The 15,386-nt window shown below is 45.9% G+C and overlaps 1 protein-coding gene across 1 annotated transcript in view; it reads left to right on the top strand.

Moving 5' to 3' along the window:
* Positions 1 to 11,666, top strand: part of LOC126412336 (nose resistant to fluoxetine protein 6-like) — a 270,762-nt gene extending 259,096 nt beyond the window's left edge. The window contains exon 14 of the mRNA XM_050081879.1: positions 10,560 to 11,666. Within this exon, the coding sequence (XP_049937836.1) occupies positions 10,560 to 10,972 (413 nt within the window). The 3' untranslated portion in view covers positions 10,973 to 11,666. The remainder of the gene's footprint in view (positions 1 to 10,559) is intronic.
* Positions 11,667 to 15,386: the final 3,720 nt, after the last annotated feature.

Genomic DNA, 15,386 nt, shown 5'->3' with positions numbered 1-15,386 from the left:
TACTTGCTCAATTAAACAACAGTCAAGCTCAACACACACATGGTCTCACGACTGATTACTGATCCAACCCACTATTGCACACTGGGTATCCTTGCAGCTGTTGCCTCAGTGCGACGTCACAGTGCTGCCATCTATTGGAGAACCGCCATACCTCTTTTAGGATGGAACAGTCATCTGTCCCATAATTATTCTGTCCACCACAACGCCTACACAGCATTTCGGTAAATAATATTCACATACGTCATTCATGGATGTGTGTAATCTTCATTCTGCTCCAGTTCCTAACGACCGAAAATTGGACACATGTCTATAGGACATTTTTCGGTTTATTTTCACATGTAGAGGCAACTCACAAATTATGTGACATTCCTCCTAAATCACGCAGTAAGTACTATAGCTGACGATGGCTGTGGAGCTGAATCCACGAAGAAGGAATGAAACTTCGTGATGAAAATCCATCTATGGGGGAGCAGAGAGTCCAAACGTCACATAGAGACAAGCACAGAGCTAAATACAATGCAAGTAGATTTTTTTTTTTTTTTTGGTCATCAGTCTACTGACTGGTTTGATGCGGCCCGCCGCGGGTTCCTTTCCTGTGCTAACCTCTTCATCTCAGAGTAGCACTTGCAACCTACGTCCTCAATTATTTGCTTGACGTATTCCAATCTCTGTCTTCCTCTACAGTTTTTGCCCTCTACAGCTCCCTCTAGCACCATGGAAGTCATTCCCTCATGTCTTAGCAGATGTCCTATCATCCTGTCCCTTCTCCTTATCAGTGTTTTCCACATATTCCTTTCCTCTCCGATTCTGCGTAGAACCTCCTCATTCCTTACCTTATCAGTCCACCTAATTTTCAACATTCGTCTATAGCACCACATCTCAAATGCTTCGATTCTCTTCTGTTCCGGTTTTCCCACAGTCCATGTTTCACTACCATACAATGCTGTACTCCAGACGTACATCCTCAGAAATTTCTTCCTCAAATTAAGGCCGGTATTTGATATTAGTAGACTTCTCTTGGCCAGAAATGCCTTTTTTGCCATAGCGAGTCTGCTTTTGATGTGCTCCTTGCTCCGTCCGTCATTGGTTATTTTACTGCCTAGGTAGCAGAATTCCTTAACTTCATTGACTTCGTGACCATCAATCCTGATGTTAAGTTTCTCGCTGTTCTCATTTCTACTACTTCTCATTACCTTCGTCTTTCTCCGATTTGCTCTCAAACCATACTGTGTACTCATTAGACTGTTCATTCCGTTCAGCAGATCATTTAATTCTTCTTCACTTTCACTCAGGATAGCAATGTCATCAGCGAATCGTATCATTGATATCCTTTCACCTTGTATTTTAATTCCACTCCTGAACCTTTCTTTTATTTCCATCATTGCTTCCTCGATATACAGATTGAAGAGTAGGGGCGAAAAGCTACAGCCTTGTCTTACACCCTTCTTAATACGAGCACTTCGTTCTTGATCGTCCACTCTTATTATTCCCTCTTGGTTGTTGTACATATTGTATATGACCCGTCTCTCCCTATAGCTTACCCCTACCTTTTTCAGAATCTTGAACAGCTTGCGCCATTTCATATTGTCGAACGCTTTTTCCAGGTCGACAAATCCTATGAAAGTGTCTTGATTTTTCTTTAGCCTTGCTTCCGTTATTAGCCGTAACGTCAGAATTGCCTCTCTCGTCCCTTTACTTTTCCTAAAGCCAAACTGATCGTCACCTAGCGCATTCTCAATTTTCTTTTCCATTCTTCTGTATATTATTCTTGTAAGCAGGTTCGATGCATGAGCTGTTAAGCTGATTGTGCGATGATTCTCGCACTTGTCAGCTCTTGCCGTCTTCGGAATTGTGTGGATGATGCTTATCCGAAAGTCAGATAGTATGTCGCCAGACTCATATATTCTACACACCAACGTGAATAGTCGTTTTGTTGCCACTTCCCCCAATGATTTTAGAAATTCTGATGGAATGTTATCTATCCCTTCTGCCTTATTTGACCGTAAGTCCTCCAAAGCTCTTTTAAATTCCGATTCTAATACGGGATCTTCTATCTCTTCTAAATCGACTCCTGTTTCTTCTTCTATCACATCAGACAAATCTTGATCCACATAGAGGCTTTCAATGTATTCTTCCATCTATCTGCTCTCTCCTCTGCATTTAACAGTGGAATTCCCGTTGCACTCCTAATGTTACCACCGTTGCTTTTAATGTCACCAAAGGTTGTTTTGACTTTTCTGTATGCTGAGTCTGTTCTTCCGGCAATCATATCTTTTTCGATGTCTTCACATTTTTCCTGCAGCCATTTCGTCTTAGCTTCCCTGCACTTCCTATTTATTTCATTCCTCAGCGACTTGTATTTCTGTATTCCTGATTTTTCCGGAACATGTTTGTACTTCCTCCTTTCATCAATCAACTGAAGTATTTCTTCTGTTACCCATGGTTTCTTCGCAGCTACCTTCTTTGAATAGATTAAGCGACTGAATAAACTAAGCACACAGAAAACAGCGTGAGGTGAAGGCCACGTCTGATATTGTTAATGTCCGAGTAAGAGCTCCCAGACCCGGCAAGTTGCTGCTGGCCTGGGTCAGTGGCTCTGCCCATACATAGTGCCCTCTGTGACAGCATTCTGCACTACTCTTCTGTGATAACAACGATAAACTGAGAAGTGATGCCAAACAGCAGCTGAAGGTATGAGTAGCACAAGTGATGCGTGAAATATATTACAGTGTCAGTTTCTCATGCAGTATTTAGGTCATCAAACCCCATGTGATGACAAGATGGTAACAATTCAATCAGCACCTAAGCGTCCCGGGCAATCATATGCAGCGTGGATGGCCAGCCTGCAAGGTCTGTCGCACATCTGTTGCTTGAGTGCCCCCCAATGTGCTCCCCCATATATGGACTTGCTAATCAGCGATGGAAATGTCTGGTAAACACACAATCCCAAGGTCCAAACTAGGGCGTTGACTTTGTCCGACCCTTCTTTAGCTGAAGTTGCTAAGACTGTGGAGTCACATGAACTCACGGCAGCAGCCAACCACATACTGGTTCGCCAACAGTTCCTCTAGCCGCGGAATTGGATAAGAGACTGCAACACATTCTGCTAAAGTTGGCAGTGAATGGGTGATGGACTGAGTTTTAGGTAGACACGGGAGCAACAATTAGCTTAATTAACTTACTCGTAGATACACTCCTGGAAATTGAAATAAGAACACCGTGAATTCATTGTCCCAGGAAGGGGAAACTTTATTGACACATTCCTGGGGTCAGATACATCACATGATCACACTGACAGAACCACAGGCACATAGACACAGGCAACAGAGCATGCACAATGTCGGCACTAGTACAGTGTATATCCACCTTTCGCAGCAATGCAGGCTGCTATTCTCCCATGGAGACGATCGTAGAGATGCTGGATGTAGTCCTGTGGAACGGCTTGCCATGCCATTTCCACCTGGCGCCTCAGTTGGACCAGCGTTCGTGCTGGACGCGCAGACCGCGTGAGACGACGCTTCATCCAGTCCCAAACATGCTCAATGGGGGACAGATCCGGAGATCTTGCTGGCCAGGGTAGTTGACTTACACCTTCTAGAGCACGTTGGGTGGCACGGGATACATGCGGACGTGCATTGTCCTGTTGGAACAGCAAGTTCCCTTGCCGGTCTAGGAATGGTAGAACGATGGGTTCGATGACGGTTTGGATGTACCGTGCACTATTCAGTGTCCCCTCGACGATCACCAGTGGTGTACGGCCAGTGTAGGAGATCGCTCCCCACACCATGATGCCGGGTGTTGGCCCTGTGTGCCTCGGTCGTATGCAGTCCTGATTGTGGCGCTCACCTGCACGGCGCCAAACACGCATACGACCATCATTGGCACCAAGGCAGAAGCGACTCTCATCGCTGAAGACGACACGTCTCCATTCGTCCCTCCATTCACGCCTGTCGCGACACCACTGGAGGCGGGCTGCACGATGTTGGGGCGTGAGCGGAAGACGGCCTAACGGTGTGCGGGACCGTAGCCCAGCTTCATGGAGACGGTTGCGAATGGTCCTCGCCGATACCCCAGGAGCAACAGTGTCCCTAATTTGCTGGGAAGTGGCGGTGCGGTCCCCTACGGCACTGCGTAGGATCCTACGGTCTTGGCGTGCATCCGTGCGTCGCTGCGGTCCGGTCCCAGATCGACGGGCATGTGCACCTTCCGCCGACCACTGGCGACAACATCGATGTACTGTGGAGACCTCACGCCCCACGTGTTGAGCAATTCGGCGGTACGTCCACCCGGCCTCCCGCATGCCCACTATACGCCCTCGCTCAAAGTCCGTCAACTGCACATACGGTTCACGTCCACGCTGTCGCGGCATGCTACCAGTGTTAAAGACTGCGATGGAGCTCCGTATGCCACGGCAAACTGGCTGACACTGACGGCGGCGGTGCACAAATGCTGCGCAGCTAGCGCCATTCGACGGCCAACACCGCGGTTCCTGGTGTGTCCGCTGTGCCGTGCGTGTGATCATTGCTTGTGCAGCCCTCTCGCAGTGTCCGGAGCAAGTATGGTGGGTCTGACACACCGGTGTCAATGTGTTCTTTTTTCCATTTCCAGGAGTGTACATACAAGTTCTTGGGCTGCCCTGCTTTGCGACGGCCACTACGTGAAATTTGATCTTACAATAAACAGAGCATTTCTTTGAGAGAGCAACTCTCCGTCTCTGCACATTATAAAAATCTAGGACGGCAAAATGTGGGACGGCTGCTGATGTTAGTGGTGCAAACTTTTTGGATTCGACGCCTTTTCTGTTTTTGGCTTCCGGATAAATGACGATGTATATTTAGCGTCTTAATCGGTCCTCTTTGAAGATTTGGTCTCCTTACTGAGGTTTTACGATCAGCTGTTAGAGACTACCTTGGGATTTCGAGGCACGCATCTCCCTTAAGCGTTATCAATACCCAAATTTCGTCACACCCACCCCAATCCCTTCGTCATTCACAACAAGGCCAAGACCGAGTTGTTGCATTTGCATGATATAGTCTTTGTTTCTCCTATTTTGTCAAATCAGTTTTATGCCGATTATCAGCATGCAATGTGTTGCAGACTCTTATCCAATTCCGCGGCCGGAGGAACTGTTGGCGAACCAGTACGCGGTGTATTGCTGCCGTGAGTTCATGTGATTCCACAATCTTAGCAACTTCAGCTAAAGAAGGGTCGGACAAAGTCAACGCCCTAGTTTGGACCTTGGGGTTGGGTGTTTAGCAGACATTTCCATCCCTAATTACCAAGTCCACGTACGGGGGAGCACAGTGGGGGGCACTCAAGCAACAGATGTGCGATAGACCTTGCAGGCTGGCGATCCACGCTGCATATGGCTGCCCGGGACACTTAGGTGCTGATTAAATTGTTACCCTCTTGTCATCACATGGGGTTTGGTGACCAAAATACTGCATGAGAAACTGACACTGTTTCTCAGAGTTACGTTTTTCAGGCTCGATTGAGGGTTTCAAATCCGGATCGATTCTGTACGATCTCACACTGCTCACAAGGCCACCTTAACAAATGTATTTCGATGTTTTACCTGGCAGTGTGAAAAGAAACGGCACAGGTAATTCTCTCATCTTTCCGTAGACTCGTCGAAGCCAGCGAACAGTGTTGGTTCTGTGTGGGCACCTGTCCCGACACCAGCACGGCGTAACTAAGAAGCAATTCTGCATCCTGTTTGAGCAGTTCCAGATTTTCTTGCTGCTCCTGGAGGCGAACTGCCGGGTCCATGGGCGACTAAAAGCCCGGGAAGCTCAACCTGGGAACAACGAACGAAACTCGAAGTGCGAGTCAATCTACGGATGAGCAGAGACTGGAAACAGCGTAGAAATGAAAACACAGAGCAGCGCAAAGTAAATGCCAGGTGTGAGGTAGTTGATGTCCGAGTTCGAAATGTCAGGCCGGGCAAGTTAACGCCTGGATCAGTGGCTCTGCCAATAACACGTTTCGCATGCGCCCTCTGTGGCAGAACTACACCGATCAACTGCTTAACAGCTTGTGTGTCCGTCTTTGGAATGAAATGCATCGCTGATTCTGCGTATCAGGGATCCGACAGTTAGTCGGTAGGTTTGTGGAGGTAAGTGGCTTAGATGTCTACGCACAGGTCATGTAATTCGCGTAAATAACGAGTCGCTGATTTGCTTTCACAGTGATGGCGCCCGATAGCGACCCAGATGAGTTCCATAGGATTTGCATCAGGGGAATTTAGTCACCGAGACATCAACGTGTGTTCACTGCAATGCTCATTGAACTACTGTAGTACAGTTCTGGTTCCGAGACACGGACAATTATTCTACTAAAATACGATGTCGCCGTCGGGGAGCACACCACGCATGAAGGGATGCAGGTGGTTCGCAGTTGTCAGCGCGTCTTCGATTGCCACCACAAGTCCCATGCAAGAGCAGGAGAATCTACTCTGTAGGAATCAGCATGGGTTTCGAAAAAGACGATCGTGTGAATCCCAGCTCGCGCTATTCGTCCACGAGACTCAGTGGGCCATAGACACGGGTTCCCAGGTAGATGCCGTGTTTCTTGACTTCCGCAAGGCGTTCGATACAGTTCCCCACACCCGTTTAATGAACAAAGTAACAGCATATGGACTATCAGACCAACTGTGTGATTGGATTGAAGAGTTCCTAGATAACAGAACGCAGCATGTCATTCTCAATGGAGAGAAGTCTTCCGAAGTAAGAGTGATTTCAGGTGTGCCACAGGGGAGTGTCGTAGGACCGTTGCTATTCACAATACACATAAATGACCTTGTGGATGACATTGGAAGTTCACTGAGGCCTTTTTGCGGATGATGCTGTAGTATATCGAGAGGTTATAACAATGGAAAATTGTACTGAAATGCAGGAGGATCTGCAGCGAATTGACGCATGGCGCAGGGAATGGCAATTGAATCTCAATGCAGACAAGTGTAATGTGCTGCGAATACATAGAAAGAAAGATCCCTTATCATTTAGTTACAATATAGCAGGTCAGCAACTGGAAGCAGTTTATGCCATAAATTATCTGTGAGTATGCATTAGGAGTGATTTAAATGGAATGATCATATAAAGTTGATCGTCGGTAAAGCAGATGCCAGACTGAGATTCATTGGAAGAATCCTAAGGAAATGCAATCCGAAAACAAAGGAAGTAGGTTACAGTACGCTTGTTGGCCCACTCCTTGAATACTGCTCACCAGTGTGGGATCCGTACCAGATAGGGTTGATAGAAGAGATAGAGAAGATCCAACGGAGAGCAGCGCGCTTCGTTACAGGATCATTTAGTAATCGCGAATGCGTTACGGAGATGATAGATAAACTCCAGTGGAAGACTCTGCAGGAGAGACGCTCGGTATGGGCTTTTGTTGAAGTTTCGAGAACATACCTTCACCGAGGAGTCAAGCAGCATATTGCTCCCTCCTATGTATATCTCGCAAAGAGACCACGAGGATAAAATTAGAGAGTTTAGAGCGAGTTTAGAGCCCACACAGAGACATACCGACAATCCTTCTTTCCACGAACAATACGAGACTGGAATAGAAGGGAGAACCGATATTGTACTCAAGGTACCCTCCGCCACACACCGTCAGGTGGCTTGTGGAGTATGGATGTAGAAGTAGATGTAGATGTCTCCCAAAGCATAGTACTGCTCCCGTCAGGCTGCGTATGTGGTGCGCTGCACGTTTCGAGCCGCCGCTCACGGCAATGACGAGGTTTGTGAAGACGACCAGAGACCAAATGTAGCAATAACTTACTTCACCTAAAAATCCGACACGTTTCCATTGATCGACGGTCGAATACCGATGGTCCCGTACCCACTGCAATCGTAACTGACGATGTCGTCGGGTGGGTCAACATCTGAACATGTGGGGGTGATCTGCTGCGGAACTCAATGTTCAACAACATACGATGATCGGTGTGTTGTGCGTGCACCAGCGTTGTGTTCTTTCGGCAGAGATGCCACAGATCACCATCTATCCTACGTTGCAGAGCAGACTGGCCTCCGAACCCCATGTTCTGTGAAGAGTCATGGGCGTCCAATCGTTTAGCGTCTAGTGGCAGTTTCACTGTCCTGCCTATTTCCGTGGATGCTCACGACAGTAGCACGTGAATATTCGACCAGCTTCGTCGTTTTCGAGACACTCGTTCACAGGCTCTGGGTAATAATAATCTGCCAGTTGTCAGTCTCTTATCTCAATGGATTTGCCCATTTGCAGCCCTTTCTTCGCTAGGGTGACCCCCCGTCCGTGACTGCTCCGCTTACATACTTTTGTTACCACGTCACTTGCCTGCAACGCCAGCAGGCGGCATCCAACGTCGCTGAAGGCAGTGGTTATAAGGCCTATCAATGTATTCTGCTGTGATAACTGTACCAACTCATCTGCATCCATCTTGATGTACGCCGTGGGGGAGACTAAATGGGTATGCAGTTCTTGGTTGACTATCTCCTTTCCTTCCATATACCAGTACCATACTGAGAATCCTTGGTTGCGTAAGTTCTAGCTGTGCGACTAATCCTACACTTGCAAGCTTCAGACTTTCTGCTGTGTATAAGACTTCAGGTGGATCGTTGCCTGACAATGTTTCAATTTTGCAACGATTGATTCTTCTTTAGTTTGTATGCTAAATTCAGTTCGTTTGTTCCTGCATCATTGCTTCCTTTTCTGTCAGGTGAGTTTTTTCCAGCTATCCGGCCGGGGAGGCCGAGCGGCTCTAGGCGCTACAGCCTGGAACCGCGCGACCGCTACGGTCGCAGGTTCGAATCCTGCCTCGGGCATGGGTGTATGTGATGTCCTTAGGTTAGTTAGGTTTAAGTAGTTCTAAGTTCTAAGGGACTGATGACCTCAGAGCCATTTTTTTCCAGCTATTTAAATCTCTACACTTTCTAAATTTTTCCTCCTTGTAATCTAATCCTTCTAGGAGCCGTCTGAACGTTCCTCATATACTGCTTCTTTCCGATAGATATCTCTATACGTCCTTTAGCCCCTTGTACTGTATCTGTTGTTTGTTATCTTGGCATATTTTTTTTAAAAAAAGGGTAAAAAACATTGAAAAAGATAGTGCATTACCTACGAAATTCGTCTACATCTACATACATACTCTGCAATCCACCATACGGTGCGTGGCGGAGGGTACCTCGTACCACAACTAGCGTCTTCTCTCCATATTCCACTCCCAAACAGAACGAGGGAAAACGATTGCCTATATGCTTCTGTACGAGCCCTAATCTCTCTTATCTTATTTTTGTGGTCTATCCGCGAAATATAAGTTGGCGCCAGTAAAATTGTACTGCAGTCAGCCTCAAATGCTGGTTCTCTAAATTTCCTCAGTAGCGATTCTCGAAAAGAACGCCTCCTTTCCTCTAGAGCCTCCCACACGAGTTCCTGAAGCATTTCCGTAACACTCGCGTGATGATCAAACCTACCAGTAACAAATCCAACAGCCCGCCTCTGAATTGCTTCTATGTCCTCCCTGAATCCGATCTGATAGGGATCCCAAACGCTCGAGCAGTACTCAAGAATAGGTCGTATTAGTGTTTTATAAGCCATCTCCTTTACAGATGATCCATATCTTCCCAAAATTCTACCAATGAACCGAAGACGACTATCCGCCTTCCCCACAACTGCCATTACATGCTTGTCCCACCTCATATCGCTCTGCAATGTTACGCCCAAATATTTAATCGACGTGACTGTGTCAAGCGCTACACTACTAATGGAGTATTCGAACATTACAGGATTCTTTTTCCTATTCACCTGCATTAATTTACATTTATCTATATTTAGAGTTAGCTGCCATTCTTTACACTAATCACAAATCCTGTCCAAGTCATCTTGTATCCTCCTACAGTCACTCAACGACAACACCTTCCCGTACACCACAACAGCATCAGCAAACAGCCGCACATAGCTATCCACCCTATCCAAAAGATCATTTATGTAGATAGAAAACAACAGCGGTCCTACCACACTTCCCTGGGGCACTCCAGATGATACCAACACCTCCGATGAACACTCACCAACGAGGCCACCGTATCGAGTTCTATTACTTAAGAAGTCTTCGAGCTACTCACATATTTGGGAACCAATCCCATATGCTCGTACCTTAGTTAGGGGTCTGCAGTGGGGCACCGAGTCAAACGCTTTTGGGGAGTCAAGGAATATGGCATCCGTCGTATACCCTTCATCCATGGTTCGCAAGATATCATGTGAAAAAAGGGCGAGTTGCGTTTCGCAGGAGCGATGCTTTCTAAGGCCGTGCTGATGCATGGACAGCAACTTCGCTGTCTCAAGGAAATTCATTATATTCAAACTACGAATATGTTCGAGAATCCTGCAACAAACCGATGTTAAGGATATTGGTCTGTAATTTTGAGGATCCGTCCTTCTACCCTTCTTATATACAAAGTTCTAAATTCGAGTCCTAGCCTGACACAAAAGTTTGATCAACCAGGAAGTTTCATGTAATTATTCCGATTACTGCCATAAAATAATGCTGTCTTACAAGTTTCCTTTTCTTTTCATTTTCGCAGGCGCAAGAAAAGAGGGTCAAGAAGCTCCCTCATGGAAGGGCGACGCCATCAATAGAGTGGAAGTGTCTAAGAACGCAGTTGTTGGCAGTGGGATATCGCTCGCGCCGTCAGTCGACGTAAACATGTGTGCAACGACCGCTTCCGCCAGCACAAACGGGTCAGTGACCACTTTGTCGATGGATGGCAGGGCTCCAGCGGGCAAAATGTCTGCAGTCGTCAACGGATCGCACCGCTCACCACCCACCACAATGAATGGATCGGCAGCCATGCAGTCTGTGGACAGCACCAGCGGATCGCCCGCAGAGGTCAGCGAGCTCGTTACTACACCAACCAGCGAGATCTACGGAGCAGCTGTGTGGCGGGTCACAGCGCCGGACGTCCCCGCAACTGCCATCGAAACGTGTCATCTTTAGTGGCGACCCGTCTCCGTAAGTCTGTCGGCCCCTTGGGAGGCAGTAGACGATGCGGACCAGTTTCTCAACAGTTGACAGTACACAGATACGGTGGGAAACAAGTCACTGTGTCAGCATTGCGCTGGTATACGCTGTAGTGTTACATCAGCGTTAACTCCCAAAGATAATGCGTGGTAAAAGTAGTCGCATGTGATAGTGCCGACATACAGACGACTGTCAATAATATTATTCTTTAGCAGCTCATGAGCCCGTAGGCAGAGTCGATGTAAGTATTCCATTCTGAATGACAGAACAGGAGGACAATGGAAAGCCGTCATAGACGTTCGTAACGGATCATAAGCATCCTAACTTGATGCAGACAAACAAAAAACTACTGTGTAATAGAGTAAGGTATCATATGAATTCCGTTTTGCTTCACAATGGGTGCGTGAGTTGTATATTCGAACGAATGTGCCGAGAACGAACAAGTTTCCTCCGGTTAGTTCTATTAACCAATAGATTGTCGTACATATCTGTATGCTACATGATGTTACTGAAACACTTTTTTTAACCAAAAATCGCTCATGTACGAGTATAACATACATATTCTTACCTAGTCACGTCTACGTTACATGTAGTTCATGTGTCGGTCTTATTTAACAGATCTGTTAGAAATAAGGCATTATTTTAATAATACGACTACAAATATTGTACATACACGAAGTATTTATCAGAATAAATGGTGAATTTTTACCAAAAATAATTTCACTTTGTACAATTAAATTACTGTGCAGCCTTTCCACCATGGGGTATTCTCATTTCTTCATACATCTTAGTAATTTGCATGTGAAATTGTAACTTACTGTTCTTCTCACCATAATTCAAAAGACATTGTGTGTCCAAAGTATGAATATACCTACTGCTGTTTGCTCAAAAGGGTGCCAGTAATATATATAACACCCTATACGATTTCCTATAGTTACTACTACAAATTTTAATTCCTGGCAAAGCTACTTCACAGTCCATGAAACAATGATGTACCATAATTCAACAGTGGTTAGAGCCAGAAGAAGGAACTGGGAGGACATGGTGGTTGTGGATAGGTACCGAGTTGGGGGACGAGGAATAGGGTTGGAGGTAGTGAATGGATGATGTATGTAGAGATGTGGTCTTGTATCTATATTGAACGCTATTCTGTTACCCGGTAGTAGCTGCAACATACAGCAACAGAAATATGATTTTCAATATTTCGCGTCATTATTGACCGAATTAAAAAATTTGAATGTCCGCCCCCGGTAGCTGAGTGGTCAGCGCGACAGACTGTCAATCCTAAGGGCCCGGGTTCGATTCCCGGCTGGGCCGGAGCTTTTCTCCGTTCAGGGAGTGGGTGTTGTGTTGTCCTAATCATCGTCATCATTTCATCCCCATCGACGCGCAAGTCGCCGAAGTGACGTCAAATCGAAAGACTTGCACCAGGCGAGCGGTCTACCCGGCGGGAGGCCCTCGTCACACGCCATTATTATTATTATTAAAATTTGAATTGTCATAATCTACTCATTAAGATGTATGACCTTATGTTAAAAGCTTAACAAAATAAGACAAGTATTACAATTAGAAACCGTGTGTTTTTCTTGAGTCAGCGTTACTGACGGCGCACGAATACGCGAACTTCATTCGTCCAGTATTTGAGAAAGAGAACATTTAATGGCTTCCAACAAAGTTCACACAAAATTTCAAACCCTTACGAAACTTTATCTCGCTGACATCTCCCACAGAATGACGAAAGGAAATAGTTTATCTCTTAAAATATTTTCGCTGTTCATGAAGTCAAACTTCAGCATGAGGCATGGCATTTAATTTATTACGGCTTTACCAATAACTTCATTCGCAAAACACTTTGCATACATATCTACGTACATCACTCATTGTTCCTACATCACTGTACGACACATAGTTCATGAGATATGACGACCTAAACAAACACTGAGACTCGTGAAAACTAGCTTTTGCTTAAAATGGAGCTCAGATTAACCACGCTATATTCATCCAGTGTTTCATAATGAGAGCACTAAGCTACTTTTAACAAAGTACAAGCGTAATTGTAAACGGCGATAATTCCGTATTTATTTTTGTTCACATGAAACAGAAGCTGGTTTCGTCACACTATATTCTGTGGACTCATTATAATCCTTACTGCTCACGAACCCGTGTGTGAACTGCTCGATTTAAATGCGTTGTAAATATGTTGCTCGTATTCTACGTTATTTTCGTTACATTCCGTTTTTCGTACTCTCACGTTTAATGGAGACCACCGAAATTTTTATTGCAGCAGCAGCAGCAATCCGTCGTCAGGCCACAAGTGGCCCATCAGGACCATCCGACCGCCGTGTCATCCTCATGTGAGGATGCGGATAGGAGGGGCGTGTCGTCAGCATACCGCTCTCCCCGTCGTTATGATGGTTTTCTGTGACCGGAGCCGCTACTATTCGGTCGAGTAGCTCCAATTGGCATCACGAGGCTGAGTGCACCCCAAAAAATGGCAACAGCGCACAGCGGACAGGATGGTCAGCCATCCAACTGCCGGCCACGCCCGACAACGCCCGACAACGCTTAACTTCGGTGATCTGACGGGAACCGGTGTATCCACTGCGGCAAGGCCGTTGCCCGAAATTTTTTTTGACATCTACTAAAGTGAACTATTTCTAGTACCTGTTAAAAAATGAAAATGTCGTGTGACTAGAGCCTCTCGTCAGGTAGACCGTTCGCCGGGTGCAAGTCTTTCGATTTGACGCCACTTCGGCGTCTTGTGTGTCTATGGGGATGAAGTGATGATGATTAGGACAACACAACACAACACTCAGTCCCTGAGCGGAGAAAAATCTCCGACCCAGCCGGAAATCGAACCCGGGCCCTTAGGATTGACCTTCTGTCGCACTGACCACTCAGCTACCGGGGGCAGACGTAGTTCTTGTTAATAACGTGTGGAAACGTTTGTGCAACTTCCGCCGCATTTTTGTTATTGTCAAGGAAGAATGCTCTGGTCGCCAAGACTAGCAAGAAAGCACTGGACTTACTTAACTGCTTTTACATCTACATCCATACTGTGAAACGAATAGCACACACAATCATTGGCAAGAAGCAACACCATTCAAAGCAGAACTACGTACTTACTCATTCCAAGGCAAGATTTACTAAAACTGAATACCAATACTGTCAAAACCTGCTGACATGGAGTCCTCCATTAAATGCGAGAAAGTACGGAAAACAGGTGCAAACAAAAATATAACGTACAGTACGAGCAATATTCTTACAATGCATGGGAATGGAGTAGTTCACACTCAAGATTTGTAAGCAATAAGAGATACACATTATGTCCGCAAAACACTGTGCAACGAAAGCAGCTTCTGTTTTATATGAAACAAAAACAAATTTGGAATCATTTACCCCAACCCAGTATTACAGATGCGAGAAGAACGCAATCAGGATACGAGTAACACATTTACAACGCAATTTAAAGATTGGATTATGAACGAGAAATCTTAATCAGAAGCTCACTGCGATGAAATCAACTTCTGTTATCTGTGAAACGAAAATAAATATCGAAGACTAGAGGCCAGCCTACAAGAAAGAGAGATGATGAGTTAATAAACTTGCAGTGCTTCAAGTGGCGTGGCAGCGAACTAAGGGTTGTTACCAGAAGTCCCTTTATACGAATTCCAGCCCCCAGTCGTATACTGGCAATACTGCACTGAGTTCCCCTATTTAAGACCCCTCCGGGGCAAGCATGCTCTACCCATTTGTCAGTTCTCATGCGTTGATTGATCGGGTGCGCTTCTGCTGCAACTCTTGTGGGCTGTGACGTCCTCCGTGCTGAAAGCTCGCCTCGTCGATATCGGATCGATCGTCTTCACACAGTAAAATCGCAGAGCACGAAGTTTTTCTATGACAATATTCCATGCAGAATATGACTGAAAAATACCATCGCATTTGGTAAGTGCCTCAGATGGTCGCATCTCCACTGGTTATTGATAATAGAGTTCCAAAGGTTTTAGGTAATTTCCAAGAATGATTGCCTATCGAAGTTGGAGCACTCCAAACGATACATATCGAAGTTGCGACAGTAAAACGATTATGGAGGTCTCGTGGCGCGCGTTACGAGTATGTTTGAAGGTGTCACTAGAGAACGACAAAAGAAAAGCGTTAGAGAAGCACTGGTAAATTGAAAGGAGACGACTTACCTTACTTGTTAGTCGCCGTCGGTGTTATCGTCTTGTGAGAGTCCGCTCGATGTATAAGCTGCAAGGACAAGTCCTTTTTTGCCATACCCGGTTTATACTCTGCCAATATCGCGTAGGAATATCGGCAGTGTGTCGCATGCGTCGACTTTCCCCTGGAGACGCAAGTTGTGAAAGTATAGGTACTGGAATAAATAGAG

This window comes from Schistocerca serialis, chromosome 7, assembly GCF_023864345.2.
Source record: "Schistocerca serialis cubense isolate TAMUIC-IGC-003099 chromosome 7, iqSchSeri2.2, whole genome shotgun sequence".
NCBI classification, from domain to species: Eukaryota; Metazoa; Arthropoda; class Insecta; order Orthoptera; family Acrididae; genus Schistocerca; species Schistocerca serialis.
This window is presented reverse-complemented; position numbering and strand designations above follow the sequence as displayed.